At 44.6% G+C, this 24,276-nt stretch overlaps 1 protein-coding gene and 1 pseudogene across 1 annotated transcript; one reads left to right on the forward strand and one right to left on the reverse strand.

Moving 5' to 3' along the window:
• Positions 1 to 23,274, reverse strand: C8H8orf76 (chromosome 8 C8orf76 homolog). Its single transcript, XM_025393248.1, has 6 exons — positions 23,112 to 23,274; positions 19,478 to 19,573; positions 17,896 to 18,039; positions 11,025 to 11,482; positions 6,205 to 6,337; positions 1 to 329 (listed from the first exon to the last, which is right to left on the reverse strand). The coding sequence occupies exons 1-6, from the start codon at positions 23,226 to 23,228 to the stop codon at positions 135 to 137; spliced, it is 1,143 nt and encodes a 380-aa protein (XP_025249033.1). The 5' UTR covers positions 23,229 to 23,274; the 3' UTR covers positions 1 to 134.
• Positions 15,876 to 17,387, forward strand: LOC112629795 (annotated as a pseudogene).
• Positions 23,275 to 24,276: the final 1,002 nt, after the last annotated feature.

Genomic DNA, 24,276 nt, shown 5'->3' on the forward strand with positions numbered 1-24,276 from the left:
ATTTGAGACAGAAGCCAGTTTTATAAAACATAAATAATCATTTATACTCCATGATTAGCAATGGATCCTGTCTGAAGTAAACAAGGACAACTAATACAGTACAAGATGTTTGTGGTTTTGTTTTTTATAACCCACTAAGCTAAGATTTGTATCTCTGTATGGAACTGATTTTCAAATGGACAGAAATGGTCTTTGATCTTTCTGAACCACTTGTCTTCAAATTCTTCTGAGGATGCAGTCACCAAGGCAGTCAGGGCTACGGAGCCAACACACTTCACCTCTGTGTGAACTTCATCTTTTATTTTTTCTGGGATATCTTCTCCCATAACCTGTAACAGGAGGGGGGGAAAAAAAGAAAACTGTTCCAATACAAGGCAGCAGACATGGAATGCTAGTTATCAACTGTAAAGGCTTTCACTCAAAGGCAGAAAATAGCAGCCAGGGGACATTCCCAACCCATTGAAAAGATGTTTGTTCGGAAGCAGTTATCTGTCTACCGCCATACCACCCTGAATGTGCCCAATCTCATCTGATCTCAGAAGTAGTTATCCAAGGACAAGTAAAATATCCCATATTTCTACTCTCATTCTCCCCAAGTGAAAGAATCACTTCGGTACTGCTGTGGCAGCAGTATTATTTGGCTTACCAGGAGTACTGAGTTACCCTCTTTGTTTCAAAGAGCATATTCTGTTGGTGAGAATGCAACTGTGCCATGTAGCTGGGCCCACCTTTTCCTGACCCAAAATGACTCTAATCCCTCTATAACCAAAGCAATCTTAGGGATTTAAGGAGCCCGTTACCAATGAAGGTACAATACTGCCCCCTACTGGTCAGAATCAGGCCCAGATGAACACAGGGTCATGTCCCAAGATTCTGGGTTAGTTTCTTTGAGAAGACATCACAAGTTAGGTTGTAGAAAGCTTGTACCTGAACCCACTAAGTAAGCAGTCTGACCTTGGGTAATGACAATGAACTAAAATTAAGTTCCAAAACATTTCATACTATCTGGCATGAAAGCTTACGTAGGTAGCCATGGAGCAGGGATGTTGTGGAGGGAATTTAAGTTCCACATAGATTTGCATTAGATAATCTCCAAGGTTCCTGCAAACTCGGATATGGAATGTGTTCATGAAAACTCAAACTATAATGAATTAAGAAGCAAGCTCAAAGAATGGTTTTGAGGACTGGGTTTAAATCTTCAAAGGTTACATATTGTTTGAGGAAATTGCCAATGAGAGCCAAGCTTCACTAGGCAACAGTCAGTATTTACTAAAGCCTGGTATGTCACCAGTTCTAAGATACCTTTTTGTTTTTGTATTTTAACATCTCTAAAATCAAGATGTAGCTGAGCCAGGTGTGGTGGTTCACACCTGTACCCCAACACTTTGGAAGGCCGAGGGCAGGATGGTCGCTAAAGGCCAGGAGTTAGAGAGGGCGGCCAGGGCAACAGAGCAAGATCCCCGTCCCTACCAAAAAAAAAAATTATTATTATCATTTTTTTTGAGTCAGAGTCTCGCTCTGTCACTCCAGGCTGGAGTACATGCCACTGTACTTCAGCCTGGGAGATAGAGTGAGACCCCACCTCCAAAACAAAAAAAAAAATGTATTTGATAACCACTAGAGTGAGGCTTTATGTGATACTGTAAATGGCATCTTCTTTTTCTTTTTTTTTTTTTTTTTTTGAGACAGTCTCGCTCTGTCGCCCAGGCTGGAGTGCAGTGGCGCGATCTTGGCTCACTGCAACCTCTGCCTCCTGGGTTCAAGCTGTTCTGCCACAGCCTCCCGAGTAGCTGGGATTACAGGCATGCGCCACCAGGCCTGGTTAATTTTTGTATTTTTAGTAGAGACGGGATTTCACTGTGTTAGCCAAGATGGTCTTGATCTCCTGACCTCGTGATCCACCGGCTTCGGCCTCCCAAAGTGTTGGGATTACAGGTGTGAGCCACCGCGCCCGGCTGACATCTTATTTTTCTTTTAGTGACACATCAAATGATATGTCTTACAACTGATGATTTTCTAGATTCAATGAAATGTAGTATTTTAAAATCTGGGATAAAACACCAAAAATGCCTTTCTTAAAAATAAAAAAAGATAAATGAATAACAATAAGACCCAAACACACTATTTCCCAAAGAGGGATAGGCAGGCACAATATTTACAGGTGTCCAAAAATCTGCCAAAACAGTCAGCCACATAAACATTTTAAACTTCCATATGCCAAAAAAGAATCATAAACTTCAGAAAATATAGTAACATATAGAAAGATACTTAAGTGTAATATAGAGAGAACTCTTAAAATTGCTACGAAAAACAGAAAGAATAATGAAGCAAAAGCAAGACTAGGCATTTGACATGATACAAATGGTCGATAAACATATGAAAGAATTGTTCAACTTAATAGTAAATAAATAAACATTAATGCTAAAAATGTTACATTTTTTACCTACCAAGCTACCAATTTTTAAAGTAATATTAAGTTGAATTATGCAAAATAGCTGATTTAAGAGGCCAAAATGATTGATTTCACATGGTCCAATCTAATAGTCAGGATCAGCATAGAAAAAACAGTGCTTTCACATATTGCTGGAGGATACATAAATTGAACTAACCTTTCTAAATGGGAATTTGGAAAGGTGCTTTTTGGAAATGACAATTTGGAAATGTGCTTTACGTCTTTAAAATACTCATATATTTAAATCCAGTGATTCTATTTCTAATAATCTGTTCCAAAAGGTACAAATGCACACATTAATTTTCTTGCAAGGATTTATTAAAATAGGTACTGAGTATTTGTTAAATGTTCAACACAGGGAACTAAGTAAATTATAGTTTGTCCAAAAACTGACTACTATCCAGTCATTAAAAATTATGTACTCAAATATAATATTTAGGATATAGGGTCATACCCACGTCACAATGTTAGGTAAATATCACAAAATAGAAAATAAAATGTACAGTTTGGCAGTTCCTAAAAAAGTTAAAGCTAATGTATGACCCAGTAATTACCTTCCTAGGTATATACCCAAAATAATTAAAAAGAGAGACTTAGCTGGGTGCAGTGGCTCACGCCTGTAATCCCAGCACTTTGGGAGGCCGAGGCAGGCAGACCACTTGAGATCAGGAGTTTGAGACCAGCCTGGCCAATATGGTGAAAGCCTGTCTCTACTAAAAATATAAAAGTTAGCTGGGCATGGTGGCACACGCCTGTAGCCCCAGCTACTTGGAAGGTTGAGATAGGAGAATTGCTTGAACCTGGGAAGCGGAGGCTGCAGTGAGCCGAGATAGTGCCACTGCACTCCTGCCTGGGTGACAGAGCAAGACTCCGTCTCAAACAAAACAAACAAACAAAAAACAGAGACTCAAACATACTTATATGCTAATGTTCACAGCAGCATTATTCACAATATCCAAAAGGTAGAAACAACTCAAGTATCCATCAACAGATGAGTGGATAAATAAAATGAGATATGTACATACATATGAATATTATTTAGCCATAAGAAGGTATGAAGTTTTGATAAATGCTATAATATGGATAAACCTTGAAAACATTATGCTAAGTGAAATAAAGCAGATACAAAAGGACACATATGGTATGATTCCACTTATTTGAAATATCTAGAATAGATAAATTCATAGAGCAAAATAGTAGATTAGAGGTTCTAGCAGGTAGAGAGAGAAGGGAATAGGGAGTTATTGCTTAATGGGTAGAGTTTGTTTGGGGTGATGAAAATTTTTGGAAATAGTGGTCAAAGTGGCACAACACTGTATACGTACTTCATTCCATTGAATTGTACATTTAAAAATGATTAAGATGGCAAATTTAAGTTACGTATTTTATCAGAGTAAAAAAGAGGGAGAAGAGCAGTTGTTATAGAATAAAAAACACATATGAGACAAAAGCACCACATACAATATTTAGACCTTGTTTGGATCCTAATTCAAATACAAGAATTATAAACAGGAAAAAAAAAAAAGCATATGATCAAAGAAAATTTAAGGATATGGGGTTATGTTATCACAAGTCAACTAAAATTAAAAGCACAAAATAAAGGCCGCATGGTGGCTCACACCTGTAATTCTAGCACTTAGGGAGGCCAAGGTGGGATGATCATTTGAGGTCAGGAGTTTGGGACCAGACTGGGCAACATAGTGAGACCCTGCCTCTACAAAAAATTTTAAAACTAGCTGGACATGGTGGTGGGTACCTGTAATCCTATGAACTTGGGAGGCTGAGGTGATAGGACCACTTGAGCCCAGGAATTTCAGGCTGCAGTGAGCTAAGATTATGCACTGCAGCCCAGCCTGAGTGACAGAATGAGACCTTATCTTTAAAAAAATAAAAACAAGCACAAAACAAAATGTACATTATAATCCTAATTACAATCCTAACGAGGGCCCAGACATTTTCTATCTTTTTAAAAAGCTCCACTGGTATATCACATGCATTGTCCACATAGGAAACTACTCTTCCACCCAACCAACAGATTTATCGAGCATGGTGAAGAATACAAAGATGCTCAAAACATACTATTACATATAAGGAACCTAACACCTAGATGAAAACATAAGACACATTCTCATGTCTTTTTAGGGGCCAAAGAGCTATCTATTCAAGTAATCACTATCTGAGCTCAGAGGAAGGAGAAATTACAACAGAACAGAGTATTCCAGAAAAGCTTCCTGGAGGATGTAGAACTTGGGGGAAGTAAAAGACTGACCAGAAGTGTTTTTCTTGTGTTTTGTTTTTTGAGGCGGAGTCTCCTTCTGTTGCCCAGGCTGTAGTGCAGTGGCACAATCTCAGTTCACTGCAACCTCCACCTCCCGGGTTCAAGCGATTCTTCCTTCTTCCACCTCAGCCTCCTGAGTAGCTGGGATTACAGGTGCCTGCCACCACCCCTGGCTAGTTTTTTGTATTTTTAGTAGAGATGGGGTTTCACCATGTTGACCAAGTGATCCACCCACCTTGGCCTCCCAAAGTGATAGGATTACAGGAAGTGTTTTGATGAGTAGTTCCATTTTAGACATTTTGCACTTGAAGTGACAGAAGAGTAATCAATAATTATCCCAAGTTAACCACCTATAGGCAATTAATCTGACGTGAGACACATGTCCCAGAGATGAGACTAGAGATAAAGACTGGAGAGTAATCAACCCAGAGGTGACAATGGAACCTAGGGGTGTGGTGATGATTTCTGTGAGAGAAAAGTAGAAAACAGAGAGGCCAAGGGAATCCTTAGTATGCCATTACTTAAGCTACAGAAGAAACCAGCTGAGTCCCAAGAGGCAGAGGAACGTTAAGAAACACAGGAGAAAAACAGATTAGCATAGCCTCTCAGAAGTAAAAGGAAGAGATGTGGCATGGTGGCCCAGGCCTGTAATCCCAGCACTTTGGGAGGCTGAGGTGGGTAGACTGCTTGAGGCCAGGAGTTCAAGACAGACTGGCCAACATGGTGAACCCTGTCTCTACTAAAAATACAAAAATTAGCAGGGCATGGTGGCGCACACCTGTGACCCCAGCTACTTGGGAGGCTGAGACATGAGAATCACTTGAACCCAAGAGGTACAGGTTGCAGTGAGCTGAGATCGTGCCACTGCATTCCAGCCTGGGTGACAGAGCAAGACTCTGACTCAAAAAAAAAAAAAGCCAAGGAAGGTTTAAATGTTAGTTTAAAAAAACTGACCTTTGAATTTCTATGCAACCATCAAAGTAGTAACAGGGTGGAGCAGAGATAAAATGGACTTGCAGCTGGCAAACACAAGCTCCAGACCTGCTCTGCCTCTGAAAATCTGACCAGAAGGAAAGTCACAAGCTCTCTGAGCCTCAGTTCTAGCTCTACTCATCTTCACAAGCTGTTATGATGAATGGAGGAAAAAAAATAGAACTGCTGCACAAATGTAAGCATTCATTCATTCGTTTATTCAGCACTGAAACAATTATTGGGCACTGATGATGTTCAGACAGGCAGGTGCTAACAAGCGCTGACAAGTGCATGAAACACAGCCCCTGCCGTCCCACACGCTGCAGGGGAATGCCGATCAAGAGGCCGCCTTGGTGATTGCTGAGTGATCAAAAGGCACACAAAGGAGGGAGACAAGTCCTTCAGTAGATGAGTTTTCGCCCTGCTTTTTAAAAAATGCTATCAGAACCAGGGAAAATATCTATGATGCCTCGTTTCACATAAACCCGAGGGATACACTCACCTCAGCTATCAACAGCAAAGTGTCTTCTTTGAAGCTGAACCCTTTCATTTTATCTTCAATTTCCTGCTGAGTCCTTAAGTTCCTCTCCAAAGCAAACGATGTTTGCTGAGGTTGGGTAAACTGAAGCAGAAGCCTGAAAAACCGAAAAGTCCCAATGCGTGGCGAAAAGTCCCAGCGCTTCCAGATAAAGGAAAGCCGTGAGGAAACGTTCAGAGAGCCCAGGTATTGAGTCGGCTGCGAGTCCCACCAGGTTAAAAAGCAGGTACCCACCCTCACTAGAACTATCATTTCAATCCCTAAAGCTTCCGACTCGGAATCAATTGCCCAACTTTACATTGGAGATTCATCTTTTCTAAAAGATAAAGACTAAAACTGCTCAAAGAAATCTTTAGAGGGCAACACGTGAAAAGAGCTTCCGGCCTCAAAAGAGCCTCCTGTGGAAGTCAAGGGATTGAAAGGATGAGTAATTTGGAGTGAAAGGAACGAGCCTCCCAATCAGACTCCTCTCACACAGGCCCTCCGGATTTGCTCCTTTGAAGTCAGTGTTCTGTGACCCTTCCATCTCGCTGACCCCACAGCAACTTGACCGCAAGGACTAATTAGATTCGCTAGCACACTTCAATTACCCCAAGCAGGGCCAAATCTTTGATGACCCTCTGACAACCACTCTGCGATACCTTACCACTGACTTCCCCGTCATGATCATAGCTGGTCTCCTCTCTCATTTAACTTCCTCCTGTCTTCCTCATTTGGCTCCTTCTGTTTTTTTTGTTTTTTGTTTTTTTTTAATAAATAATATGCAGCTCTTCCCCATTTTCTCACTGGTACCTACTGCAATGCCCAGAAGAACTCGGCTCTCCATACTGCAGAACGTGCCCGACACTATGCTAGGCATTGAGAGATATTGATGAGCAAAACACATTTGAGGCCTCATGGAATGGAAGGAGGGAGACAGCACACAAGCATTTCAGGTAGTGACAAGTGCTAGGCAAAAAACCCAAGACAGGGTGGACACAGTGTCCTCTTCAGATGCGCCGGTGTAGGCAGGAAGGCTTTCCTGAGATACCAGGCAAGCTACGAGCTACCTGACGAGGAACCAGTGGGAGAACATCTGGGGGCGAGGGCTTGGCCAGGGAGAAGGGGGCTCTGACACAGGAACAAACTTGACATGCTTGAAAATCATTAAGATCACTGTGGCTGGAACACAGTCAGAGAGAAAAATGTGTAGGAAATGAGGTGGGGAAAAAAAGGCAGGGCCAATTCAAATCAGACCTTGCAGGCCGTGGCAAGAAACGTGGAACTCATGTAAGTGCAATGGGAAGCCACCGGGGCATTTCAGAAAGGAGCCTGACCTGACTCACAGGTGAAATGATCATCTGTCTGCTTCAGTCTGACCCGCTGACATCACCTACCCGGCCTCGGGAAGCATTCACCTTTGTGATCCCTTTGATGTAACTTGCTTTCCGCCCTCTGGATATCCTCCAGGCACCTGAGTCTCGGTACTTCAAGCCTAAAATCATTGCCTTCCACCCTAGTTCGGCTCTGCTCATCTTCCCAGGTGTCCTATCTCAGCGAAAGGCACCGCCATCCACCTGTGCATCCACGAGAGACTGCAGAGACTCTTCCATTCTCCCACCCTCATCCTTCCCACACACTCCGCTGGTCACCACGTCCTGTCTATTCTATCATGCAGTGATATCCATTTCTTTTTTTTATTACCACTGCACCAGCCTAGGTCAGGCCCTCATCATCTTCCACTAACTAGTCCACAACCTCTAGTCCTTAGCTCCTCCTTCTAATCCAGCATCACAGTCACCAGAGCTCTCTAAATCACAGGTTTTGGCCAGGCGCGGTGGCTCACACATGTAATCCCAGCACTTTGGGAGGCCGAGGCCGGCGGATCACCTGAGGTCAGGAGTTTGAGACCAGCCTGACCAACGTGGAGAAATCCCATCTCCACTAAAAACACAAAATTAGCCGGGCATGGTGGTGCATGCCTGTAATCCCAGCTACTCGGGAGGCTGAGGCAGGAGAATCACCTGAACCCAAGAGGCAGAGGTTGCGGTGAGCCGAGATCGCGCCACTGTACTCCAGCCTGGGCAACGAGTGAAACTCCCGTCTCAAAAAAAAAAAAAAATACCAAACACACACACACACACAGGTCTTATCACATGCTCCTATATTTAAAAAGTGCAAATACTCTTCAGGCCTTCAGCACAAGGACCAAACCCTTGTGACATCGAACATCTTGTGCTAACAATAAAAACAACAAAAATAAAAGTACCAATCTAATGTTTACCAAGCGCCTACTACATACAATGCAGGACAATAAGTACTTTAAATACTTTAATTCTACAACCCCAGGAAGCAGGCATTTTCCCCATTTCTCCATCTGTCAAGATTAAGCAACTAGAGAGCAGAGTTTAAGGAATGTGTGCAAGGTCAGACCGCTGGCAAGAGTCCAGGCTCATCCACTTAGCATCAGCAATTTACTAAGTTCTTCAAAACCAGTTCTGACGCCAAAGTCCTACTTCCTACTTCCTCTGCCACCCTGGCACTGTGGCCACAGCCTACCTCGAGCCCTTACCACTAGTACTGCTCTTACCCCAGACAATGTGACAAACCTGTTCTAGAACGGATCCTCTGCCCCTCCGGGTGGTGCTTGCTTTCTTTTTACCTACCTAGCACGCCTCTTTCCACATGGGGAATATTAACGCGGAGCGAGCAAGATAAGCTGGAAGAATACAGGGTCGGGAATCGGAGACCAGCTCCAAATCCTGGCCCTGCACTTCACAGCTGCACTACTTTGGGAATGATTTTAATAGTTTCCTGGTCCATCAAGTGGAATCCCAATAGGTACCCCAGAGTCATGAGGATTAAAATGAAATAATGTATACACAGCATCTAGCACTCAGTGGTCCACTGACAAGGGTTCCTACCGGGCTCATTCAGCAGAGGCATCACCCCTCTGTAAAGGCTTCCTTCTTTTGGCCACGCCAAGAGCTCCCTGACATTGGTCCCCCCAGAATTCTGCTCACAGCACTGATACACTATTTAGCACCCGTGTTGGCAGCTACTGGCTAGACATACCATTTCCCTAAGTCAGTGAGTGGCATAAGGAAAGAGACTGCTTTTTAAATGATCTTTGTGATCCTGGCACCAAGCACATATCTGGCACACAGTTGTCATTCAATGTGCCTCTGAATTAGTTACACGGTCAATGCTAAACAAGCATCCACTGAATACATTTTAAAATTTGCCAAATAGGGTTGGAAACGGTGATTCACTCCTGTAATCCCAGCACTTTGGGAAGCCGAGGCAGGTGGATCACCTGAGGTCAGGAGTTCGAGACCAGCCTGGCCAACACAGTGAAACCCCGTCTCTACTAAAAATACAAAAATTAGCCAGGTGTGGTGGTACACAGCTGTAATCCCAGCTACTCAGGAGGCTGAGGCAGGAGAGCTGCTTGAACCTGGAGACAGAGGTTGCAGTGAGCTGAGATCGCGCCACTGCACTCCAGCCTGGGCAATAAGAGCAAAACTCCATCTCAAAAAAATAATAATAAAATAAAATTTGCCAAATAGATACCACTTCTCAGTAAGCCTGTTAATACTTCTTGAATCCTCCTGAGTTGAAAAATCTGTACATTCTTTGGTACCATTTGAAACATGAGAGAATCTGCTTCTTCTCTCATCATTTATAGAACTGGTCAAGTGTATTCTCCCCACCCTTCCCTCAAACTCTTATACTTTAAGGATGAAAAGTACTTGGTAACCCTAGGCACAAACCATGGGAATTCTCTAGAGAATGAATTAAGCGTCATCTACTCCCATTATCAGCAATGCAAACACAAGAGCTGATTTTCTTCTTTAGATTTCTGTGGAACATATAAACAGAAAATTCCTTCTTTAAAATATCTCCTCTCCCTTTTTCAGTGTTTTATACATTTTTATTTTCCTAATTTTTAATGTTTTCTAATCTTAACATTCCATCTTGGGCAATGACACAGGTTATATTGCTTTTTGTTTCTGAGACAGAGTCTCACTCTGTTGCCCAGGCTGGAGTGCTGTGGTGTGATCTCAGCTCACTGCAGCCTTGGCCTCCCAGGCTCAAGCAATCTTTCCATCTCAGCCTCCCGAGTAACTAGGACTACAGGCATGCACCACCATGCCTGGTTACTTTTTTTTTTGAGACAGAGTCTTGCCCTTTCGCCAGGTTGGAATGCAGTGGTGCAATCTCAGTTCACTGCAACCTCCGCCTCGAGGGTTCAGCGATTCCCCTGCCTCAGCCTCCTGAGTAGCTGGGATTACAGGCACACGCCACCACACCCAGCTAATTTTTTGTATTTTAGTAGAGACAGAGTTTCACCATGTTGGCCAGGCTGGTCTCGATCTCCTGACCTTGTGATCTGCCCACCTCGCCCTCCCAAAGTGCTGGGATTACAGTCGTGAGCCACTGCGCCTAGCCCACATAGTTAACTTTTAAAAAAATTTTTTTTGTAGAAATGGGATTTCACCGTGTTGCTCAGGCTGGTCTCAAATTCCTGAGCTCAAATGATCCACCTGCCTCAGCCTCCCAAAATGCTGGGATTACAGGCATGTGCTACCACACCCAGCCACCACAGGTTGTATTCTTAAACAAATGTAGTTTTGTTTCCAAGTATTACGTATTAGAATGACAAACGTTCAACACAACCATAGGAAAAATTCAAAAATATATACCAAACGTCTAGCCTGCAACTTTTTGAAGCTTAAAATTAGAAAATAAAGCCTTTACTCCGAGCTCATTGCCAAGCGTTGCTTAAGCGACTCTCAGCTTACCTGGTTCGTATAAAAGAGGCACATGCTTTCAGCTGAGTCTCTGTCAACACTGTTTCTCTCTTTTCTGCCATACAGTTTTGGATATTTGTAATAGCTTTCTCATTTTTCTGGCTATTACTGCTATTTGCTTCCACAGGAAATAAAGAGCTCTCAGGCAAGGTTTCAGGAAAACTCAAAAGACAGTCTTTTCCTGCGTGTGGAAAGGAGGATTTGATAGTTTTGTCACTTGAGGTGAAACTCTGCTGTTTCTGAGATGACGCAAGTGCTGCTGAAAGAGCTGGCCCCAGATTCAGGTAAGCCTCGGCCAATCTGCCCCAGTTCCAAGGATTAAAAGGATGCAAAGAAATCAGTTTCTGCAGGCAGAAAATTGTTTTCTCCAAGTTCTGCAGACTTGAAAAAATAGCAAGCTGGAGGTAGAGTACCGTGGTTAAATGGTCTGTGTTGGTTGCTTTATTTTCCTAAGGAGAAAAAAAAAGGTTAAAAAGTTTAAACTTCAAAGCATTTTCCATATAAAATGAGAATGCCTAAAACCCCAAGTTGTATATGTTATAAATCAGAAGTATCTTTCAGTAGCTATACGAGTGACCTAAATATATTTCAATACACCTCATGTTTGAAACCATAAACCTAGAGAGATACATGCTATCTAGAGAAACAGTCGCCAGGCATTCTCAAACATCCTAATGTCATAATAACTTAACAATTCATATGATGGTGACCTGCCAGAAGTTTGGCATCAAAAACATAAATATCCATTTATGTCCAATTTTTATTATAATCTTTACTGTCTTCAGCCAGATATCTGAAAGACCCAGCCAATTTTCTTAGATCCTGGCCTAATGATTCCACTGTAATATTCAAGGCTTTCTAAAAATTCAAATGGTAATTTCCTTGAGGATTTGAACAAACTCCACTTCCAAATTTTATTTGGCTTAGACATTTTAAACAGGATAGCCCTGAAGCTCTCCATGCTTCATGACGCATTCTAATTGAATCCAAATGCCTTCCCTGGTAACCATTACCAAGGTCAATTATTTTTGGCCAAAAGGGGTTGCTTAGTTTCCTTCTGATCAGAAAATCCTTTTCAAATCTCCTTAACCAGAGCCACCATCTCTTGCCTAACCTGCCATATGGCAAATGTCCTCTGGGTTAGTAAAGACATGTCTGCTTTTTGTAAGTTAAAGTTTGCAGAGAGCAGATGGCAGACTCAAATTACCTTCAAGTTGATGTGAGGTCTAAGGAAAGCCTGGCCTGCGAGCGTCCAGATCAGGCTCCCTCAGAACCACACTGCGCATGAAACAGGAGCAAAACTACCTGGTGTACGGCCCCAGAAACTATACACCAGCAAGTGGAGGCCTGTGGGCAGCTCTAAATATTCCCACACTGAGTGAAGAGATAGGAGATAAAGCCCCATACAACTGACGTGGTGACACTGTACCTTCCCAAAGACAGAACACATCCCGTTTTATTGTTACTACTGTTTAGCATCTGTCCTTCCCAACAGACCATTTAGCTCCATAAGAGCTTTTGTTCAATGTAAATTCCTAGTACAGAGCACAGCTCCTCGGCCATCACAGATGTTAAATCACATTTGAGTAATGACTTTTCTAAAGTCAAATCATGTCTTTTATTTATAACGAAAACAACATGTATAGACTATATCTGTAACAAATGCTACCCTTCTTCTGTAATCAGTCTATAGGGCTTTATATTGTTCAGAAACATTTTTTTTTTTTTTTGAGACAGAGTTTCGCTCTCATCGCCCAGGCTGCAGTGCAATGGTGTGATCTCGGCTCACTGCAACCTCTTCCTCCCCGGTTCAAGCAATTCTCCTGCCTCAGTCTCTGGAGTAGCTGGGATGACGGGCAGCTGCCACCACACCGGCTAATTTTTGCATAAAGTAGAGATGGAGTTTTGCCATGTTGGCCAGGCTGGTCTCGAACTCCCGACCTCAAGTGATCCATCCGCCTCAGTCTCCGAAAGTGCTGGGGTTATAGGCACAAACCACTGTGCCCAGCCTCAAAAACATTTTGATATTGAGAAAGCAAGCGTATGTTAAGGTGGAGGCTGTTACTCACAAACTATGACTCTGATGACAGGGTTTTGTTTGTTTGTCTGTCTGAGATGGAGTCTTGTTCTTTCGCCCAGGCTGGAGTGCAGTGGCGTGATCTTGACTCACCGCAACCTCCGCCTCCCAGGTTCAAGCAGTCCTCCCACCTCAGCCTCCCAAGTAGCTGGGACTACAGGCGCCCACCACCAGACCCAGCGAGTTTTTAAAAATTGTCATTAGGGATGGGATTTTACCATGTTGGCCAGGCTGGTCCTGATCTCTGGACCCCTGCCCACCTCAGCCTCCCAAAGTGCTGGGAATACAGGCGTGAGCCACTGTGCCCTGTCAATGGTATGGTTTTGAGAGCTGGATTAGTAAACTCCTTTCTTAAAATTAAATTATATTTAGGCTGGGCACGGTGGCTCACGCCTGTAATCCCAGCACTTTGGGAGGCTGAGGCGGGCGGATCACGAGGTCAGGCGATCGAGACCATCCTGGCTAACATGGTGAAACCCCGTCTCTACTAAAAATACAAAAAATTAGCCAGGTGTGGTGGCGGCCACCTGTAGTCCCAGCTACTTGGGAGGCTGAGGCAGGAGAATGGCATGAACCCGGGAGGCGGAGCCTGCAGTGAGCTGAGATCGCGCCACTGCACTCCAGCCTGGGTGACAGAGTGAGACTCCGTCTCAAAAAAATAATAACAATAATAATATATATATACACACACATACACATACACATATACATACATACATACATATATTTAAATGAGTTTGAGTGATTTTTCCAGAATACTGCAACTCCTGTAACAATAACATGATGATGACAGTTAACATTTACTGAGTGCTTACCCAGTGCCAGGCACTATTCTAAGTGTTTTCCTCATTTAATCCTCCTGACAATTCTTTAAAGTAGATTCAATAATTTTCCTTATGTTATAGATAAGGCAACTGGGTCACAGAGAGGTTAGATAACTTGCCTGGCATAATATGGCTGGTAAGCAGGAGAGCTACAGTCAGTTATACTAAAAGTCAAGGAATAAAAGGTACTTAAGAAGAGGTGATATGGCCGGGCAAGGTGGCTCACGCCTGTAATCCTAGCACTTTGGGAAGTTGAGGTGGGCAGATCACTTGAGGTCAGGAGTTTGAGACCAGCCTGGCCAACATAGTGAAACTCCGTCTCTATTAAAAATACAAAAAAGGGCCGGGCGCGGTGGCTCAAGCCTGTAATCCCAGCACTTTGGGAGGCCGAGACGGGTGGATCACGAGGTCAGGAGATCGAGACCATCCTGGCTAACACGGTGAAACCCCGTCTCTACTAAAAAATACAAAAAATTAGCCGGGCGCAGAGGTGGGCGCCTGTAGTCCCAGCTACTCGGGAGGCTGAGGCAGGAGAATGGCGTGAACCCGGGAGGCGGAGCTTGCAGTGAGCTGAGGTCCGGCCACTGCACTCCAGCCCGGGGGACAGAGCGAGACTCCGTCTCAAAAAAAAAAAAAAAAAAAAAAAAAAAAAAAAAAAAAAAAAAAAAAAATACAAAAAAGGCCGGGCACAGTGGCTCATGCCTATAATCCTAGTACTTTGGGAGGCTGAGGCGGGTGGACTGCCTGAGTTCAGGACTTCAAGACCAGCCTGGGCAATATGGTGAAACCCCGTCTCTACTAAAATAAAAAAAAAATTAGCCAGGCATGGTAGTGGGCACCTGTAATCCCAGCTACTTGGGAGGCTGAGACAGGAGAATCGCTTGAACCCAGGAGGCGGAGGTTGCAGTGAGCCGAGATCACGTCATTGCACTCCAGCCTGGCTGACAGTGGGAGACTCCATCTAAAAAAACAACCAAAAAAAATTATCTGGGCGTGGTGACACATGCCTGTAATCCCAGCTACTTGGGAGCCTGAGACAGGAGAACTGCTTGAACCTAGGAGGCGGAGGCTGCAGTGAGCCAAGATCGCACCACTGCACTCCAGCCTGGGCAACAGAGCAAGACTCCATCTCAGAAAGGAAAAAAAGAGCTGATATATATACGTGCGCTGGTAAACCCACCAGACACTACATGAGCACTGCATGTACGCGATGTATTGTTTGTCTCCTTAGCATCGAACCCAGAACCAGGAAAACAGGACTGAAATATTTGTTGAGTGCTGAGTGGATAAATGAAAAGGAGTCATTTACTACCAGAAAGCCATTTTCTTACCACAGTTACCACGTAAGCATACCAACCACTATAAGAAAATGTTCTAATTATTTAAGAAATAAGTCCTATTATAAATCTTATCCAAAAATCATGAAAAGAGGTGAATGAATTTCAGCAGAAATTGTGAACAGAAAATGTTTGTATCTTGATGGGCACCTTGGGACTGTCTATTTTGTTCAATGTTACATACTGTGACAAGTCCCCTACAGAATGTGAAAAGACAGTAACTACTGTCACAAAAAACAGATATGGGTCAGAGCTAATAACAAAAGGCAAGGGTCCTCACATAGAGAAGAAATTTAAAAAAAAACAAAACAAAACACAGCTTACCAGGAAATGAGAATGCCATGCAGACAGGCAGGGTCCACTGAGATCATGTGCAAAGCCCACAGAAAGGGGCGAACCCCATGAGCCCACTTTCCACCCGACAGTCCTGCCAACTGGATTGCTGGGACACCTGATGCACAGTTCTGAAAGTCCAGGATTCTCTGACTGGTGTTTCTCCTGCCTAGTAACCATCTCCAGCACCAGAGACCTGGCATCGGCTGATTGGCAACAGATCCTTCTCTGAGCCACCAAAACAGACTCCCTAAGCTAGAAGGAACCAGAGATGACTCAACCCCTGCCACGAATCCAGCTGCCACTACCTTCAACGATCAAGGCAAAGAGGAGGAAGCACAACAGTGACGTGCAAGAAAGCGGAGAGAGGAGGACAGTAATGAAGGCTAGAGAGAGGCACCAGAAAGGCCAAGAGCACTGTTAATTTGCAGACTGGGGAGACTAGAAATGAACACAATTAAATCCCATCAAGTTAACTGCTCATGCAAATGCTTCCTTAACAAGTGATGTATCTTTCAGCTTAAGCATTAACCCCCAATTAGTAGAGAACAGAAAAGAAACAACAAAACACAGCTGTTTCCCTTGTTCTTAGAACAATTACTGCCAAAGTTTCCTTGCAAGAGGCGGAGGTCCTATGCTGTGAAGCCCTAAGCAAGCAAAGGTTAGGGATTTCTCTTAGTTAATGAGACGGCAGATGTCAGCTCAATTGTGTGCATATGTTAGGTTGATCGCTGGGCGGTACATCCACAGAGTTCAAAATCAGTGCCATAGTGTCTCCTTAATTCCCTCCGAGGAAGAAAACTAGTCCATTTAGACTAATTCCCATATAAAATTTACACAAAAATCAATACAAATAATGCCTTAACCTAGAAACAAAAGCAATAGAATCTAGAATTGGAAAGCACGGCCTTTCTTTATCCCTTACAAAAAAAATTCCGCTTCAGAATGTGTGGAAAAAGGCAATAAAACTTTTTTTAAAGAAAAAAAAATGCCGAGTGCAGTGGCTCATACCTATAATCCCAGCACTTTGGGAGGCCGAGGCGGGCGGATCACAAGGTCAGGAGTTCGAGACCAGCCTAACATGGTGAAACCCCTTCTCTACTAAAAATACAAAAATTAGCTAGGCGTGGTGGCGGGTGCCTGTAATCCCAGCTACTCAGGAGGCTGAGGCAGGAGAATTGCCTTAATCAGGAGGCGGAGGTTGTGGTGAGCCAAGATCGTGCCACTGCACTCCAGCCTGGGCAACAGAGTGAGGCTCTGCCTCAAAAAAATCAATAAAAAAGAAAGAAAGAAAATTCGCTCTCTTTCTTCAGTGAGGCTGCCAAGCTCCAGACGCAGAGATACAGACCTTTGTGAAGACCCTCACAGGCAAGACCTTTGAGATCAAGCCCAGTGACACCACTGAGAATGTCAACGCCAAAATTCAAGACAAGGAGGGCATCCCACCTGACCAGCAGCATCTGATACTTGCGGGCAAACAGCTGGAGGATGGCTGCACTCTCTCAGACTACAACATCCAGAAAGAGTCCACTCTGCACATGGTGCTGCGCCTGCAAGGTGGCATTACTGAGCCTTCCCTCTGCCAGTTCGCCCAGAAATACAACCGCAACAACATGATCTGCCGCAAGTGCTGTGTCCGCCTGCACCCCGCTGTGCTGTCAACTGCCACAAGAAGGGCGGCCAAACCAACAACCTGTGCCCCAAGAAGAAGGCCAAAGAAGGCTCTTCTTTCCCCCAAACAGCAGCCTCCTGCCCAGGCCCCATAGCCCTGGGGCCTCAATAAAGTGTCCCTTTTGTTGACTGGGGAAAAGAAAAAAGAAAAAAAAATTCTGCAAATTTCACTTAAAAATAAAAAGGACTATTAAGTGTGGCTTGGTATGAGTATTTAGTCATTTTTGTGGGGGGGACCTTTTTTGTGCTTAGAAAAATATATGTTCATTGTAGAAATTTTGGAGAACAAAGTCTAAAAACAATCTAATGAAGAAAACAGATCACTCATAGTCCTTCCACACTGAATGTTACTCCTAACAAGAGAAAAACCTCTGCAAAGGAGATTTTCAGGCAATAAAGAATTTTGAGAATGACACAAGAAAAGTATTACAAGAAAATGATTATGCCTAGGTTCTAAGTTGGTCATCATAATAAAATTCTCACACCCCTGACAATTTTCTTCTGCTTATCCAAACCCATAGATTTTGCTACTAGCAAGAAGTTTGTTTTGTTTTCAAAAAATACACCATTCGACCACCCTTATAGAAATATGTGTGAAAATCAGCAATAAAATCACTCACCAAGTTTGCAGCAATCTCCAGCGCTTCCATATGCCTACCCAGGTGAGCCAGACACCGAGCCTGACCTTCCTGGACATCCCTTTTCATGGCAAAATTGGTTGGTGACAATTTTTCAGAGATACTGGAATACTCCTGCAGTGCTTTCTGGAAATTATTTGTTAAATAAAGGAATGAAAGGAGGAAAACACAACAGAAAAAAGGATTCAGAATAGGGGTGATTTTTTTCGTAGATGGAAAGTAATGTTATAACTGATCAATGAATTAAATGAATATTTAAATGAATTAAAGAAGATTTCAGCATTCTAGTGATATGGTTTGGCTGTGTCCCCACCCAAATCTCATCTTAAATTGCAGCTCCCATAACCCCCGCATGTCATGGGAGGGACCTGGTGGGAGGTAACTGAATCATGGGGTGGGTTTTTCCCATGCTCTTCTCATGGTAGTTAGTAAGTCTCAAGATATCTGATGGTTTTATGAAAGGCAGTTCCCCTGCACATGCTCTCTTTGCCTGCTGCCATGTAAGACATGACTTTGCTCCTCCTTCACCTTCTGCCATGATTGTGAGGCCTCCTCAGCCATGTGGAACTGTGAGTGCATTAAACCTCTTTTTTTTTTTTTTTTAAATAAATTATCTACTCTTGGGTATTTCTTCACAGTAGAATGAAAATGGACTAATACATCTAGTCAATCCTACTTTCCTAAAAGGTAGAGAAGGAATGGCTAGAGAAAATAATCACTACTACTATGGAAAGAATCATGACATAGTAGAAAGAATATTCTGAGACCAAATATACCAGGCTTTGAATTCTGGTTTTGCCACTAACTTACTTTATAACCTCTTCATGAGCAAAATAAAAACAGGATTCTCATGAAGATGAAATGAGATACATGTGTAACGCAATCTAACATCTAGTTGTTAGTTCTTCCTTTTTCCTACACATCTTGGGGTGATTTGCTCCTGTGGCACAGTGAAATATCTGTGCTAGAGGGTCCTAAGTAATGAGGAGATACAAAACCTTGGGGAATAAACCTACAAGGACCCCAAATAGATCCTTTTGTTGGAGTTACAGGAAACAAACAAATCATACAGAGCCAAGCAGAAAAGGACAGAAACTTGGGCACCTCAGATTACAAACACACATCACAAAAGGTTAAATTCATCTTCATAAACACCACACTAACTTGGCACACTGTTATTTGCATATGCCATCATCGATAAAACAAGAGCCCACGTCAAGTACCGCCATCTTTTTTTTTTTTTTTTTTTTGAGACGGAGTCTTGCTCTGTCGCCCAGGCTGGGGTGCAGTGGCCAGACCTCAGCTCACTGCAAGCTCCGCCTCCCGGGTTTATGCCATTCTCCTGCCTCAGCCTCCCGAGTAGCTGGGACTACAGGCGCCCGCCACCTCGCCCGGCTAGTTTTTTGTACTTTTTAGTAGAGACGGGGTTTCACCGTGTTAGCCAGGATGGTCTCGATCTCCTGACCTCATGATCCACCCGTCTCGGCCTCCCAAAGTGCTGGGATTACAGGCGTGAGCCACCGTGCCCGGCCAGCACTGCCATCTTCTGTATGTGGAATTCTACCTGATACTCTTGTCGTCTGTAGGCCAGGTCTCCTTTGAATTTCTTGAGAGTCAGCACTTCAACATCATCACTGCTTTCTGTTTCTTCATAAAACCACTTGAAATCATGAAAACAGTCTATTAGAGAGTGAAGCTATGCTTTTCCACCTCATATCAGAAGCAATTTCCCATAATATAATTGATTAAACCTCAAAGACTTCTTCAAGATGAGACGCAGGAGAAACACACTGACAAAGAACGAACATTTTAATTATGGCTCCATTTTTATTAAAATGATCACAAGCTGCTCAGGTGCAGTGGCTTACACCTGCAATCCTAGCACTTTGGGAGGCCCAGGTGGGTAGGCTGCTTGATGCCAGGAGTCTGACACCAGTCTGGGCAACATAGCGAGAGAAAGACCCTATGTCTACAAAATATTTAAAAATTAGCTGGGCAGGTCAGGCACAGTGGCTCACACCTATAATCCTAGCGCTTTCGGAGGGCAAGGCTGGTGGATAGCTTAAACCCAGGAGTTCAAGACCACCGTGGACATGGCAAAACCCTGTCTCTACTGCAAATACAAAAATTAGCTAGGCGTGGTGGCATGCACTTGTAATCCCAGCTACTTGGGAGGCTGAGGCAGGAGAATTGCTTGAACCCGGGAGGTGGAGGTTGCGGTGAGCAGAGATCATCCCACTGCACCCCAGCTTGGGCGACAGAGCAAGACTGTCTCAAAAAAAAAAAAAAAAAAATTAGCTGGGCATGGTGGCATGCACCTGTAGTCCCAGCTGCTCAGGAAGCTGAGGTGGGAGGATTGCTTGAGCCCAGGAGTCTAAGACCAGCCTGGGCAACAGAGGGAGACCTCATTTCTACAAAAAAAAAAAAAAAAAAAAAAGAAGGAGCTGGATGTGGGATGTGGTTACTTGGGAGGCTGAGGTGGGAGAACTGCTTGGGAGTCTGGGACTCGGAGACTATGGTAAGCTGTGTTCAGGTCACAGCACTCCAGCCAGGGCAACAGAGTGAGACCCTGTCTCAACTAAAAATATATTTAATAAGTAAAAAAAAAATTATCACAGGTAATAAGCGCAACAATAATATGATACCTCTCTAGAAAAGCAGCACACAACTGTATGATTTTATCTACAGCATTTTCAATACATAGGGCTGTGGTGCCTGGGAACCTACATTTATCTAGCATAGTTCACACTAGTTCTTTACTTTATTTATGTATTTATTTTTTTGAGAGAGTCTCACGCTGTTGCCCAGGCTGGAGTGCAGTGGTACGATCTCAGTTCAACTTCTACTTCCTGGGTTCAAGCAATTCTCATGCCTGGGCCTCCCAAGTAGCTGGTATTACAGGTGCGTTCCACCACACCCAGTTAATTTTTGTATTTTTTTGTAGAGATAGGGTTTCACCATGTTGGCCAGGTTGGTCTCGAACTCGTGAGCACAAGTGATCCTCCTGCCTCAGCCCACCTTGGCCTTCCAAAGTGTGTGAGCCACCGCATCCAGGCCACATTGGTTCTTTAAAATGAGACATGCTCTCTTGTAGAGAAATTTTAGTGTGACTGGAATAGGGATTGACAATTCTTTACTGAAAGGACATAGGAAAGAAGAATTATAGATATGGTGCAATTATGAAAATGTCATAATGGCAAAAAACTAGAATTTCAGCAAAGGAGACAGAAATTAAGGCTAGACGGAGGCTCCAATGCAACGAAATACCAAAAACCTGTAGGAGAGAAGTCTGAGGAAATGCCCATCTGGGATACTTTATTTGCTTTTCTTTTTTTTTTTTTTTTTTTTGAGACGGAGTCTCGCTCTGTCACCCAGGTTGGAGTGCAGTGGCTAGATCTCAGCTCACTGCAAGCTCCGCCTCCCGGGTTTACACCATTCTCCTGCCTCAGCCTCCCGAGTAGCTGGGACTACAGGCACCCGCCACCTCGCCTGGCTAGTTTTTTGTACTTTTTAGTAGAGACGGGGTTTCACCGTGTTAGCCAGGATGGTCTCGATCTCCTGACCTCGTGATCCGCCCGTCTCGGCCTCCCAAAGTGCTGGGATTACAGGCTTGAGCCACCGCGCCCGGCCTTTATTTGCTTTTCTACTGATTTAAATCCTATGGATAAAAAGGAAAGTGAGACTGAGATTGTTTGACTAATTGAATAAATAATATACGGAAAGGCAGTGGCTTACACCTATAATCCCAGCACTCTGGGAGGCCAAGGCGGGCAGATCACTTGAGGTTAGGAGTTCAAGACCAGCCTGGCTAACAACAGTAGAGAAACCCTGTCTCTACTAATAATACAAAATTAGGCCAGCATGGTGGCATACGTCTGTAATCCCAGCTAGTTCCGAGGCTGAGGCAGGAGAATCGCTTGAACCCGGGAGGCGGAGGCTGCGGTGAGCCGAGATCGCGCCATTGCACTCCAGCCTGGGCAACAAACTCCACCTCAAAAAAAAAAAAAAGAAAAAAATCACTTGACTTTAGAATTTGTGTTAAATTCTATGCACCTGTACAGCACATCAGACCTGACAAAAGTATTTTCATATACATCGTCTCATTTCACTCTCACAATAACTCTGTGAGGCAGCATGTATTATTTTTCTGAAGGGACAAATAAGGAGCTGACACCTTCAAGGCAAGTGGTAAAGCCAATATTGGAATTCAAGAGTCCTATCTCATAACCAGTTTTTTAATGTTCTGCCACGTGGTTTCCAAGCCCATTCCCTGTTTTGAGTCCACGTGATCCAGGGCTGAAGGTAACTTTGAAAGATCGTTATGTGATAAGGAGAAAATGTAACCGAAATAACCAAAAACATAATTCGGTAATTATCGAGGGCCTGGCATCTTGTCAGTACAATTGTGAGGAACGAATGAGACAATATATGCGAAGGAACTCACCACTGTGCCCGGAACACTTCCGTATTTTCCATAAACATTAGTTTTGACTGATGAGCTATTTACACTCATGAAAGAATAGGAAGTAATACTGTACTAATTCAAAAATATTCTCGGAGTCCCTATTATGAATAAAAACGGTTAGGCACTGCCAAGGGCATCAAGAACCCATGCTGGTGCGATCATTTAGCACTCCGGGTCTCAGGACTGCATGAGAATACTGACAAGTGCTTTAAGTAGAAGCTAAATAGAGGGAAGGGAGCCAAAGAAAAATATTTGGCTGGAAGACGAAATCGGAAAAGACTTTCTGGAGGAGGTGACATTTAAGATGTGCCTTGAAAAACGAATATAACAGCGCGGGGTTGGTACGGGGAGGGGGAGCTCGCTGAAGAGGGAGGAGCGAGTGGGTATGCCGGACGTCACCGTTTTGGGGGGCCTGACCGCCCGGCTGTAGGAGTAGTGAAGGCAAATGGGAGGTACCGGAGATTTCAGGGCCGGGGCGTGAGTCCAGCCGGCAACAGCCAGGCCGGCCAAATGCCAGTTGGGAGTCAAGCTGCTGACAACGCGGGGATTCTCGCCCATGGACCCGGAATGGGGCCTGGGAAGTCCGCTTCCCCGTGTAGGGTGAGGGACGGCGGGGGAGGCGGTGGGCGCTGGAGCTGGCCAGGGTTTGCGTTCGCGCGGGCGGACGGGCCGGGGACCCCCGGAGGGCGAGGCCTGGGGTGCGGGATGAGGCAAAGTGGCCCCAGCTTCTCACCTGCGGCTCGCAGAGCTTGGCGCAGTAGGACGCAGGCGGTCCTGACCGCCGCTTCGGCCCCTCCTCGAACACAGAGTCCTCGACCTCGCCGCCGAACAACCAGCACCCGGTATCCATCGCGCGCCCGCGGCCGGGGCAACGAGGAGGCGGGGCCCGCCGGAAAAGGCGGGGCTTCCACGGCCCAGAGCGCGGCAGGCTGGGACTTGTAGTCTTCGAGGGCGACGCGGGGATGTGGCCGCTGCTAGCTGGGAGTAGTGGTTGAGCTGAGATGATTATCTGACCCACTAACTGACCGAACCCCAGGACGGAGGTTTTGACTTCTTGTCAGGAGATGGACAGAACGATCCTTACCGGCACGCCTCAAAAAGCACGCTGGCCCCAGAGTAGCTGTTTAAAACTCGCAGGTACCTTTTTAAAAATTAAAATAAAAGGCCGGGCGCGGTGGTTCACGCCTGTAATCCCAGCACTTTGGGAGGCCAAGGTGGGCGGATCACCTGAGGTCGGGAGTTCGAGACCAGCCTGACCAACATGGAGTAACCCAGTCTCTACTGAAAATACAAAAAGTAGCCGGGCATGGTGGCGCGTGCCTGTAATCCCAGCCACTTGGGAGGCTGAGGCAAGAGAATCGCTTGAACCCGGGAGGCGGAGATTGCGGTGAGCCGAGGTCGCATCATTGCACTCCAGCTTGGGCAACAAGAGTGAAACTCCGTCTCAAAATAAAAAATAAAATAAAATAAAACAACTTTGAGACAGGGTCTCACTCTGTCACCCAGGTTGGAGTGCAATGGCGAGATCATGGCTCACTGCAGCCTCGAACTCCCGGGCTCAACCGATCATCCCGCCTCAGTCCCCTAAGTAGCTGAGGCTACAGGTGCGTGCCACCACGCCTGGCTAACTTTTGTATTTTTTGTGGAGACTGGGTTTCATTACGTTGCCCAGGCTGGTCTTGAACTCCTGATCTAAAGCGATCCGCCCACCTCGTCCTCCCAAAGTGCTGGGATTACAGGAGTGAGCCACTGCGCCCGGTGCAAGTACCAATTTTTAACCACTGTGCATTCCTGGCACTGTGTTAAGCACATTTTCTCTTTTCGGCTAACTACCACCTTGTGAAAGCCACAGTGATTCCCATTTTGCAAATCCTATTTTGAAGATATTAGAGTTTGGA

The sequence above is a fragment of the Theropithecus gelada genome, chromosome 8 (assembly GCF_003255815.1).
Source record: "Theropithecus gelada isolate Dixy chromosome 8, Tgel_1.0, whole genome shotgun sequence".
NCBI lineage: Eukaryota > Metazoa > Chordata > Mammalia > Primates > Cercopithecidae > Theropithecus > Theropithecus gelada.